General features: G+C 37.0%; 1 protein-coding gene across 1 annotated transcript in view; it reads left to right on the forward strand.

Moving 5' to 3' along the window:
• PTPRN2 (protein tyrosine phosphatase receptor type N2) overlaps positions 1–13,142 on the forward strand; it is a gene marked incomplete at both ends in the record, with an annotated part of 676,226 nt that overhangs the window by 617,142 nt on the left and 45,942 nt on the right. The window contains one exon of the mRNA XM_080609627.1: positions 5,550–5,623. Within this exon, the coding sequence (XP_080465753.1) occupies positions 5,550–5,623 (74 nt within the window). The remainder of the gene's footprint in view (positions 1–5,549; positions 5,624–13,142) is intronic.

A 13,142-nucleotide genomic window follows, 5' to 3' on the forward strand; every position in this document is an offset into this window, starting at 1 on the left:
CATTGCTTCTTCCATGGCATATTGTTATGCCTGTTCTTCCCATCGTTGAGTCTAGACTGAATCAGTACTACCTGGGAAAGTATTTGGACATGGGCAGGGTGGCTGTAATTTATCTAAAGATTTAATTAGAAGTATTTTAGCACATTTAAAATCCCTTAGTGCTTTCACAACCGTAAAATGCTGGGGTTTGGCTTTGTTACACTGTAGAAGCTTCTATTATAGCTATTAGTGCGCTGTGAATTTTTCTTTTTGACTGAATTGCACAAAATTACCTGCCGTCACTTTCTGAAGTTGCTGCATACTGGTAAAGAGCTGTCAGGTTATATCTTTAAAACTACTTTGATGATGGCTAGAGTGTGTGGCACAGAGTTTAAAAGATACTAAATTTTGATAAAGTGATGGTTATTGTAGATTCTAAGATTAGATAGAGATGAGAAAGAGCCCAGTTTGACCACTTTTTTTTTACCATGCTTGACATTAAAACTATAGCAAAAAGCCACAGATTTGCTTCATAATAAATTAAAAAGCAAAGCTGATATGTTTTTGATATGCTACAAAGTTGTTATGCTATATTCAAAATACTCCTGCTGGCATTTCCTTACCCCTTTCATATTGATAATCACCTTGACAAGATAGAACAAGATTGCCAATTCACTTGAAAGATTTCATCTTAGGAAGGCTTTAAAGAAACTTTAATATCATGTTGTATTTACTTTGCATTTTTCTTTCTTAAAGAGTCTTAAAATAATATGATATTATTTTTTACTGATTACATAACTGATGTAATTTCTAGATTAACATTATCTTTAATCTCACAATTTTATCACAGTTTGCTCTTGTTCATATCTTCTCTATTTGCAAGCAGCTTTTAAAATACTTGAAGTTGCACTGAATTAATTACTAGTTAAAAAAATTCTAACAATTGAAGTAAACCTTCTAGATTAACAAAACTGCATCCTTTTATCCAATCAACAAGCAGATTGCCATAATTTAGGCCAATGGGATACCTTTTTTTCAGTATGAACACACAAGCAGCTCTGTATGCTCATGTCCAAAAAAACATCTTTCCAGGTTTTATCTTCTCTTCTTGTACCTCTGCAAAATGAAACTATCTCGGTAGGGTCAGTACTGTATGTTCTAATTTATGTATGCCATAAACATATGCAGGTATTTTAAACATTTGACAAACAACTTTTTTCAGTAAACATCTGTCAAAAGCTGTCTTCTGTAGTAGCGCCCATGGGTCATAGTATATATTAGAGCAGCCTGCTTACTGCTGAGCTTTGGTTTTCCTCCAATGGAAAGCAAAGCATCTAGGGGGAGAGTGTGTGCTCAGGTCTGAGGGTTGTGTGCAGTTAGAGCACAGCCAGGGAATGTGCACAAGGAACGGGAACACCTGAGCAGAGGGTACTTGCTCTGGGTGTGTGCATTGTTCGTTTCAGTAATGCATCTAAAAATAATGCTTTGGAATCAACAAACCTGATTTCAATTCAGATCTAAGAAGAGTTCCGTTTTGCAAATAACCCATGGGAGAAATAATGATAATTAACAAGTTATGATTCTTTACAGTCTTCAGCCTGCTCCAGTTTTTTCTCCTCAGTAGTTCTTGAATTTCCTACTCCAGTGTAGTTCTGCACAGTGCTTTGTATGAAAAAGAAAAAAAGAAAAAGGTATCAAAAAATTATCAGTCTAAATCTACCCCTTTGGCTAGTTCAGGTCAGGTGTCCTGTCCCTGCTTCCTCCCGGCTTCCTGTGCCGCTCCTCTCTGGCAGAACATGGGAGGCTGAAAAGTCCTTGATTGGGATAAGTGCTACTTAGCAACAGCTAAAAACATCGGTGTGTTATAAGCGTTGTTCTCAGACTAAACCCAAAACAGAGCACTTCACTAGCTACTAGAAAGAAAATTAACTCTCTCCCACCTGAAACCAGGACATTGGTTTACGTTGAAATTAATAGCTCTAGGATGCCTTCATCTATCCTGTGTGAGCTTCAGATGCTGATCCAATAGGGTACAAGTCTTTAGGTCTTGTGTCATACTTGTTATCCTTGTGCAATGTCCCATCTACTCTACAGTTTTTCAAACAGTATGACATGTTTATGTTTAGCCAACCAATCAAACTCCATTAACTTTAACCTAGTCCACGTGAAGATATCTGTACATGGGCAGCAAAACTTAGCTTTCTCAGTCTATAAAATGTGTATTTATATACTGCAAAGTCATGTGTGTTTGCTTTATATTTTGTCCTTTATCGTCTATCCTTTATACTTCATAATTTATATTTTATATCAATATCCACCTATATGTTTTGCTTTTCTTTTAGCTGTGACTTGACTGGAGCAATAGCAAATGCAAAGTAGTTCAGCATTTAGCAGTAGCTGTTGTGGATATTTGAAATGATGACTAGTTGTAGCTTGGCCAGATTGCAGTAGCTAGTAACAGCATTTGTCTTTTCTCTCACTTCCTTATTATTGTCCCGCTCCCTTCCTATTTCTTCATTCATCTTTCTTTCTTGCTTTTTAGACCACTCATATATCTTCCTTTTCTGTCATCCCCTTCCTTTTATTTCCTGCTTTTCCTGCTTCACTTTTTTTGCTTCTGACATAATCAATATGCAGTATACAAAAAAAATCTTGTACATTCAGCATTTTCACCACAGTTGCTTATTGTTAACATAACAAACTGATGTCCGTGGTATCTTTTTTTATTTTTTCTTCTTTTTCTGCCTGTTTCTGAAGAGTTATTATGCTAGTTCCTAGAAGCTTTGAGGTGATAACAGGCATAGACAAGCACAATCTGTTCGTTGTCAATATGAACGCTTGATGATGCAACTAAAGCACACATGCGTGCAAACTTGATACAGGCAGAAAACACATGTACAACCCTTTTTACACACTTTGTATTTTTTCTTGAGCACAAAGTCTCACCACCTTTTCACTGCTGAAGACTTAAGATGTCTCACCTTCTGATTAACCCTCCATTGGATAATGATACAGCACACTGAATCAGTGGGTCTGGACAAAACACTGTTTAAAAAAAAAAGATCCTGAAGTTACTGATCTGACTCTTGACTTTTATTGGAGAGTCACACTGACATCTGTATGTTAAATCCTGATGAATCACTCTCTCTCTCATCCCTTTGAGAGCATTTCATACATTTTCTTTGGTGATTAGTTCAAACACTTTTGCTGTCCAGTGAATGGGGCTTATCCTGAGCACTTACTTAGCTTAAGATGTATGAGAGACCACATTTAGTGCATGTAACCTGCATATCTTCTGCATAGCCAAAAGGTTTCAGAGCTGTAGTTCTTCAAGCACTTTGTGACAATGCTCATGATAACCTTCCTATAAAATATCTTGGCTAGCTCCAAGATCTCAGATGACACAATTCTATGTTTTGGATTCTTTGTGCAGTGTTGCCAAAGTAAGGTGGAAATTAATAATGTGCATAAAAGTGTCCCCTTTCTCATCTTCTTCTTCCTCCTGTTGTGTTGAAACCTAACCAGAGGAAATATTTTATGTGAATAGTAAAGAATGGCTCTTCATTCATTTGACATGACTTGTTGATCTCTAATCATATTCCAGGAGGAAGTTGCTCATGTTGGTGGGCTACATATTGTTAATGAGGTTGAGTGACTATAATCAACATTCGTACAAGCACGCCTTTGTCTTGCTCACATGTTGAACTGACATGACATTACTGGTAAATAAATATAAGCAGAGCCCAAACTTTCTGCCTCTACTTTCCTGTGTGGTACTTATAACACTTGATAACTCATTTATTATTCCTCATTATTAAAATAATGATTGGTACTTAACAGTTTAAAAAGCCAACTTGTAATTCTGCTGTTAAGAATGGTGTCACAGGCCACAAGACAAGATACAAAGGGGGGCAGGGTGTATTCCTGTACTCTTATTTTTTCTATTTGAATAATTGGTGGAAAGATCCTTTCAAAACATCAATATCCATGTTCAGCTTCAGAGGGTTACTGAAAGGGCAGCTCCACAACTTCTCACCACAATATATGCTGCAGGGTAGGTTTGCTGAGAAGTATAAATCATGTTGGTTATGTATCATGTATAAGTTGTTTGAGATTCATATCTAAAGACTTAGACATCTCTCACGTAAATTATCTGCATGTGGTCTGGTCTTTCTTTCTTTAGTCAGTGGAAAGAAACGGGCACTTCTCAAGTGCAATTTGGTCTGTTTGAGGCAGCTAAATTGGGATGAGATGATTCATGACATAGAAATATTTCTTTTCTCTTAGCAGAAAGTGAGTCTAGATGACTGGAAGAGATGCAGACATCTGCGTTGTCACTGTCTAAATACGGACAAATAGAAATCATCCATTACATATGTCCTGAAGTTAAAAAAAGGACTGGAGCTGGGGTGTACCAGCTCTAAACATAGTTGAGCTAGCACAAGTAAAAATACAAGTTAAAAAGTACTAAAAGAATCATGACAATGGGCAAACATGAGTAAGTGTCCTATGTCCAGAGCTTCTGTTTGCTTTACTGGTGGTATCTGAACTAGCTACATTTCCAGCACTGCAAGATACCTCTACATGCTCCAGCCATACTTTTAGGTGCAGTTATCAGCATTTTCTCTCTTCCATGATCATCTCCAAGTCATATTGTATCCCCACGTCACGAGCATAGTACCACACAGCACTGGTCTTTGGTCAGGACAGATTAATGTGGATGATTTTCTGGCGAAGAACAGCCATGTACCCAGATCAGCAAGTGCCTACGTGGAGTTCAGCATGAACCAAGGGACAACTAAAGGTGGAGGAGGATGGGAGTGAGGCACTGGGAGTAACAGTCCCAGCAAGATAAGAAGGAGCTGGAATTTACTGAGTTGCTAAATTGTGGACTGTGGGCAAGCTTTGAAGGTCAGGTTCTCACCCCTGTGCTTAACCAATTATATGTTAGTTGTTAAGGGCCTTGAAGATATGTATCCAATCACAATGTGCCAAGTTATTGTAAGCAACTTTAAGCAATAGTATATAAAGAGTTAGTTTTCTATAATAAATGGCTTTTGTCTGATCACACTGATCTCTGACTGAGTCCATTCCGCGACAGATTAACTTACTGTCCAGCTCTCAACTGTACATCAATGTTCCTGCTGTTCATTTTACAGAGAAGCCAGGCAAATAAAGCCCATCAGCTTACTACTTCCATAACCCTGAAAATGCAAGTATTTTCTATAATACTAGTTTTTTCTGGATATCTCTTTAGTTTAAAGCTTAAACTTCTTGAGCAATAGAGGTTCCCCTTTTTCCTATGAGAGGTTGTAGGGCATAATATTGCATCTCATGAAGACATCTTTTCTGATACTCAGTCTCTAAAATATCTTAGTGCTTCATTCCTGAGTCAGGCTGTGATGCTGTGGCTGTATCAAGGCTATGTGAGATTGGGAGCCAGAATATCCTTTCTGATATTTACCGTTTGTCTGTCTTGAAATGCACATTAATCTGACTTTGAATTGTTTAACTTCAAATGGGTATAATACTTGTATAAAAACTTTCTTCTCTTATTTTTTCCTTTGCAGATGATCATTCCAGGATATGTCTGAAAGGTGAAAGTAGCCACGACAGTTCAGACTACATCAATGCTAGCCCAATTGTAAGTATGGTAACCTATAAGAAATAATCCAAACAGCCAGTTGCTATCTTTCTTTTTTAAAATATGCTAACTTGAGGCACCTAACTGCTCAGGTTGTGCAACCTCAGGTTGTGAGCACCTCACAATTCTAATGTCTTGGGCTATCCTTTCAAACTGAAGAGAAATAAATCTTCTACATATGCATGCAGTAGCCTCAAAGTTTATATACAAAGAAAACAGTCACTAGATAATCATAGTCCTACCTTCTAATACTGTCAGGTTTTCTGTACTTGACGTTATTAATTTATGGATTATAAAATTCAACAAATATACCCTTAGTGGAGCTTTTCCTTTTCTGAGGACATAAAACTTTCTTGTTCTTTCTTGCTAGCTCCAGTTATAGAAAGAGTGGTTTCTGTAGGCATGGAGAGCCGTGCTCCACAGGCTTCTGAACTTTTTCTGCATCAAGAAATGACATTTCCTCTTACCTTTCTTCCTTTGTTGCCCTTCAGATGCATAAGTTGGTGTTTCTGTAGCTCTCCCAGTTCTTCTCCGAGCTTGCTGTTTTGAAAGAGAGAATGAAATCTTTTACCACTTGTGTATTTATTCAAACTGCAAAATATGTCAATCCAATTTTTGCATCTGGATACTCCAGTATGGACCAGCTGCCTTTTCTCACCCTATGTAAGCTGAAGATGAATCCTTTTTTGTCTGTGAAAAATGACAGGGGGAAAAGATCTCTATTTTTAGACACAAAACGTGCATGATGGATAGAGCCAGTAGCATTGGCCTGTTGTAGAATCTCAATGGAAGTGTCATGATATCCATTTGAAGGGAGAACAAAAGCACTGTCTTTGACCTCTGTAAGACTGCTTGTACTGGAGTCACTTTTGCTCATGGTTCGTGTTCACATTAATTAGGCACCAAAAGGTTATTACAGGGAAACTAAGAGAAAGAACTTAGGATGGAGACTTAGATCTCTCTGCAGTGGGCTGTGTGTGCCATTACTGGCTCATTTTCCTGGGGAATATCATTCCCCCAGTTAAATCACTTGTGTGGGCAAGGCAGCTGGCAGTTTGCAACAGCATGAAATTGCAGCCTGTTTCCTTCCAATGTTGTTGACAATACTTATTAAAAAAACCAAAAACAACAAAAACCCCACAAAAAAAAAAAAAAAAAAAAAAAAAAAAAACAACTCAAAACACAACTCTCTAGAAACTGTTCTCTGAGCTTTGTCTGTTACTTTCAGCAGTGTTCAAAAGCTTAATTTTCTTGAACATGTGAAAATGTTTTATTCAAAGGAGTTAAAAAATACACAGAATCCAAAAAACATCTTTGGGATGCTTTTGTCTTTGGCTTAGGGTAGAGGGGAAACCAAAGCACCAGCATGCTTCAGGGATTGCCAGGTGCCATTTTGGAGCACAGGGGTAGATCTGCACAGATTAGAGCAGGTTTTGGACTACTTTCAAGTATGTCTCTTACTAGACCAAGCTCTAGTTGGCTCTCCGAGGATATATATCCTGCTTATAAAGTCACGCACAGAAGTCCAGCTCCAGCACTTCAGTACTCTTTGTCTGCCTATCTTCAAGGCATATTTGGTGAGTTATGTTTGGTCAGTAGATGCTGTGAGGTTTTGTGGCAAGCACAGGGAGGTGTTAAACGGAAGTGAGATACTGTTTTCTTGTAAGAGCTTGGTTGTAATTTGCATGACTACAATATGGCGCAGAAATGGAATTGCGGCATTTGAAGATGGTGCTAAGCCAGGTTCGGTGTTGGCAGCAGTACATATACCGTGTTTTTGCCAAATAGCCAACATAGGCTTCTGCAACCTGCCCCAAAGTCTGTGGAGACTTCACTGTTTCTAGTACACAAATTTAGCTGAGGAAGGGGTAAATACTTGCATGTCTGTATATGGCTGTTGCAATTATAATTCTGGATTATAGTGTATCTATCGGCACTTAATTACACTGAAAAGTACTAGATTAAGTAGTGTTGGGGGTGGAGAGGCAGGACCAAGATATCCCATTAACATAACTGTGAAGAGATTTGCTTTGTCAGGATGTCTGGAGCTAATTCAGTCAGAGGAACTCTGCTTCCACAGCTTTAACTCTCATGGTTTTACAGGGGGTTGTAATCTTGCCTTTCCATCCAGCATTTAATAAGGTATTTCCTTCTGCAAAGTTAAAAAGTATTTAATTTTTGTAGCTTTCCCAGCTTCAGGAGTTTCATTCAATAAACTGAGTCACACTGATAAAGCAAAATTTCTGATGGTTGTCTTTGTATCTCTTACAGAATTATTTCTATGCCCAAAGATAAGTGCGTGCACAAATGTTTCACTGAAATGGGACAAGCATCCAGTGTCTTGCATAGCCATGAAAACCTGCTAAGATAAACTCTTGAGTTCCTCTTCTTCATGGTAGGATAGGGACCTTACTCTGTGGGAAGGAGTGCCACAGCCCACATTTCTGTAGATGACCTGTTATTCCAAGGCTAGAGAGCTCCAGATGGTTTTGTGAGTCCATTTTATGAAGTCAATATTCATTATGCTTTCTTGAAAACATTAGATAAAATGTCTGTTTCCTGAAGGTGATGCAGTGGGAAGCTGGTAGGAGGAAATCACCACTTTGAAAGCCCATAGTTTGGAATTCCCTGCAAACTGTTTCATTTTGAAATAAATTAAGTATCTTCAGGTTAGTATGAACATAATTGTTAATTTGGTATAGTTTTTGTATAATGAGTTAGAGTATACAAGTGGCAGAGACAATCAGACTGTGTTCTCTCCACCTCAGAAGCCTATTTCTATTATACTGGGTACTTGGTCCTGCACTATTTGCTGCGGCTGTACAGCTATTGCAGCCTGAGCTAGACATACGGCTGCTGTTTATTTGAGATCTTTTCTATTAGCAGATACACATTTAATCAACGTCTTTGTATATGTACAGTGGACATGGAGTCCAGGAAGTCTGCCTTTAATCACTCTTGCAAAAATCCTACCACTTCTTTCCTTCAGACAGCTGCCTTTTAACTTAAATAACCTCAGTAATTATCATGTCAATACAATGATGTTCCTGGTTCATTTTTTTGCCTTGCAGTGCTGGGGTTAGGAGTGAGCATTGTAGTGACCTGCAAGATGGGCATTAATAGCACAGGATCAGTATGGTCTGATCTGACTGGAAGAGACTTTTTCCTCCCTGCGTGTGTCAGCTATTTGGGAGGGAAAGAGTGTAAAATAAAGGAATTATATTTGAGCTTCAGAAAGGGAGGCTTCCAGTCATGTACATGTCGCTGGGTATCTCCAGCTTCTGGGTCAGTGGTCCAGTCTCCAGCTGGGGCTCACTCAACCTTAACTTAAGTCTAAATGAGTGCAGCAGTACACCGTAAAAAAATCCCTGTGCTAGACAATGAGCTGGCCACCTGCCCACATGTTTCTTCCTTTTAAAAAATGCTACCCCCCTCAAGACTTCCTTTCTCTCCAATATGTTGTGAAAACTGGGGTTAGATTGATGGCCTCACCATGGCTGGGAGCAGGTGAGGATAATCAGCAAAGATTTAGTCCAAGTTCTTCCCGTAGGTCTTTAATTTCACTGTAGTGTGAGGCCAGGCAAAATGAGTCCTCAGGATGAATTTGCAGGGTAGAAGTGAGGTAGAAATCTGTTTCTCTCCTCTCTGAAATAACATAAAGTACTATGATAATAACTCTGCTATCGGCAGCTGAATGAAAGGCTTGCAATTACAGCACAAGAAGACCCTGACTGTGCAGAATAAAACTGTGATAATTACTTCTGTCATATTTGTACTTAGTCCTCATTAAATTTCAGGAAAATCATCCAGTAGTAAATAATGTGCAATCTTTGCTTTTAAATCAGAGGTCATGAAAGTAAATGGGAATTCTGTTTTTCCTCATAGGGTGTCTGAGAGAGAAAAAATCCCATCAACTACATTTAAAAACTCAGTTTGCTTATTATTGAAGACACCAGACTGAGGAATGTCATTAGCATGACAGTTTGTTCAAACACAGCATACAAATTTCATCACCAAGAAGAGACTCTGAAATTCATAATGGCATTCACAACCAGATTTACTTCTTTCATTCCATTAGGGGTTTTAAAGGAAGGATTTAAAAATTGGTTTAAATTTTAATTCAAACTGGAAGATGAGGACTAGTCTACCTTTTTAATTTTAATGCTGGAATGAATTTGATTACAAAGTTCGTCTGCATTTGCTGGATATGCTTTCTTTTACAAAAACAAATATACTTTTTTTACTTTTAGAGGCCGTCTATACTCTGTTTAGTAAACACATGCATCAAAGGTTTGGGGTTTTTTTTATTAGAAACACATTAAATCTGGAAACTACACAGTACTTTGAATCCATATGTATTTTTAAGGTGGTGATTACAGTTACACTTTATTTCTGTCATATTTGGTCTACACTGGATCGCATTCTGATCACATGTGATTTAGGAATATTTCATCTGGAGTCAGAGGGTTTAGATCAGTGTAAATATGGTGTGACTGAGATCACACCTCTCTCAACATCTTTCTGTGTGAAAACTAAGAATCTGACAAACTGGGAGGGAAGATAAAGGGGCAGGAATGAATTGGTGTATCATTTACATGAGATTTCACAATGGTCATTGATGCCTATTGACACTTTTACTTCAGTTTACAGTTTAGAAGACTACTTAACAAGAATCTACATGTACCACTCTTTAGTCCAAATACAATAAATTTGAGGATTTACACCCAGAATGTATTTATTTTTCTGTATTTCATCAGCATTACAGTGAAATCATGCAGCAGCATGATGTCTATCTAGAAACTCAACAAAATTCAGAGTTCTTCAGGGAATCCTTTGCAAAATCCTAGGATAAAACAACTGGATCATAGAACTCTTGAAGCAGAAATCAAAGGATATTCTCTAGTAAAGCAAAGGTTGAATTTTTGTCTGATATTAATTTAACAAATTGTGATATTATGTTCTTTATGTATTTTCCTACTTTAAGATATTGTAAGTCAGCTTAAATTACAAAGCCCTGTAGAAAACACAACTGGTGCCAGTAAAGTTTTCTGCAGTTTTTCTTTTACAACAAAAAAATCTGAATGCTCCTCCTTTTTGTTTCCATTTGCTTTTGATATTGGTAGTGACTGAATCACTACAGTCAATTGCATGGTCAGTTACAGTAAACCTTGATCTCTTTCTTTCCGTAATACAAAATCATGGAAAAAGAGATTGAAACGTTATCACCAGACTTGCCTTTGTTGTACTGCAGCAGAAAATGAGAATTCCACCATAGCAGAATAGTTGTAATAATTGCAGGTTTTTCTTTCCAAAAATGGCTGTTCGATCCAGTTCTGATGTAATCCTTGTGAACTTTGTGCTTTGATAGAGACAGAGGGGAAAAATCTTGTTCTTTTTGAGCAATTACTATTAGGGTGATTTTTGAAGGTTGTTCTGATGTAAAATGTTAGCAAACAGTCAATTTTTTTTTTAATACTTGATAATATGGAGCCTGCTGTTATCTGTTCTTCTCTGGAGAATAAATTTTCTGTTTTATTTTCGTGAAGTGAGAAATCTGAGGGATCCTTAAAAGAAGATAATGATTACTGACATAGAAAAAAGCCTTTTACTTGATCCTTGATTAGTTAGTTTAAAACCCATTACTGACTTTATTTCTTTATTCAAACTTTTCTTAACTTTGATAGATTAAGATGCCCTTGGTGTTCTTGGTGACTTTGAGAGAATAAAAAAGAACATAACAAAAACATTCAATAATCATTCCTTGCAGTCAGCTACTCACATTCAATTGAATGCGACCAGAATAGTGATTTTTCACACTTTTCTTGAAACACGGCCTTTAAAACAGTACATGTAATAGAAAATTGATGAAACCAGGAATTTCATTTAATTAGTTTAATCTTTGCTCTCAATTTTGTTCAACTAAAGATCATTTAGTAGTGTGATAGGGCTTTCTGCCATCTTTTATTTGCTTCAAGCAAGAAGAGTTTCTGCTCATAATTGTTTTCTGTGCAACACAATGTGCTTGGAATGTAATAATTGTAATTGTCTTTTGAATTATTGTAAAACTGGTGATACACTTCACTACTCTGTGCTTATTGTAATGTTTGCCACGTTCCAGCAGCACCTTTGTGACAGAGGTTGATTAATGCTGAAATGCCAAGATTGGCCTATTCCTGATTTATCAGCTGAATGTTGAGAAGTATTTCTTCCCATGACAGCACTATTTGCATCATCCTTAATTTCTTCTGCCTTTGTTTTCTGGCATGTACACACAAAAGAATTTAGTTGAAGACGAGATTCAAAATAAGTTATTAATTTTTATAAAGTTTGGTGTCATCACTATTGGTTACATTTCTAAGTCAGGCTCTCGCCTGTTAGTCAAGTGACATCATTTTCAAGTGGATACAGCCTGCAACAGTTTCCAGTGGGAGTAGCAAGTCCTCCACAGTGGAGGTCGATTTTTCTAAGGTAAGATTTTTAGTTCTAGCATAGGAAAACATTTAAGCACATGATTAAATCCTATAGATCTCTCTGGGTTACAAAACAGAACAATAGCAGAAACGATTTCATCTGTAATTGAGCAAAAATATAGTTGAAACTTGACATTGTTTAATCACATTTGCTGTTGTTTTCTGATGTGTTTAGTTCAACGTCTCAATTCTTACAAAAAAAGAAAAAAAAAAACCCAAAAACAAAAAACACCAAAACAGTTGCCCATTTTGAAATTGTTCCTAAGGTTTTTTTCACTAATACTGCTTCTGAAGAAAGCTAATATTTCCCTCATCTCAAAATACCCACAGTAGTAAATGTCCTGGTATCAGAATTGCTTTTGTCAAAAGGCAAAGAAAGCAAGCTTGAAATTTGTTGTGAACAATTGCTTGTTGTGAAGAGTTATTTGCTGATAAGAGAAGCATCTCAATGAAGCTCAGAATAAAATGATGGTATTATAGACATCCTGGTCAAGGTTTTTTATAACTATGGGTGGTGAATCACAAGTAAGCTTTTATTATAAATGGATTCAGTAACTTCATTTTACCTGTGTTGTGTTGTCATGGAGAATTTTAATATTAAGTCCAGCTTAATTATACATCAGAAAATTAGAAACATAGAAGTGTTCTCTTCCTTTTTGCAACATTCATCATATTGTTGTTCTGTTAGAATAACTTACATCTGTTCTTTTATGGTTCTTCCCTCTTTTATGTTGCACATAATTATGAGGTGCCTTCTTTTATGCTGACATGTACCATCACTGAAAATTTTGATAGGCTATGAATAAATTCAGTAGATGCCTGTTAATGCAAATGTGACTCACATTCATTCTTATTCAGATCTTTACTTATAGAACAGAATCATGTATTAAGACAAATTCTTCCTTCAGCTACATGGGTATAAATTAACTCTCACCAACTTCAGTGTCACCAAGTCACACCCACACATCTGAGAGCTGAACTGGGTCTCTTTATGTTCAAAGTTTTGTCTTGCCCAGTTCAGGGTTAGAATGAGTTTGTTTGGGTTTTAA

The sequence above is a fragment of the Psittacula echo genome (genome assembly GCF_963264785.1).
Source record: "Psittacula echo genome assembly, chromosome: 2".
NCBI lineage: Eukaryota > Metazoa > Chordata > Aves > Psittaciformes > Psittacidae > Psittacula > Psittacula echo.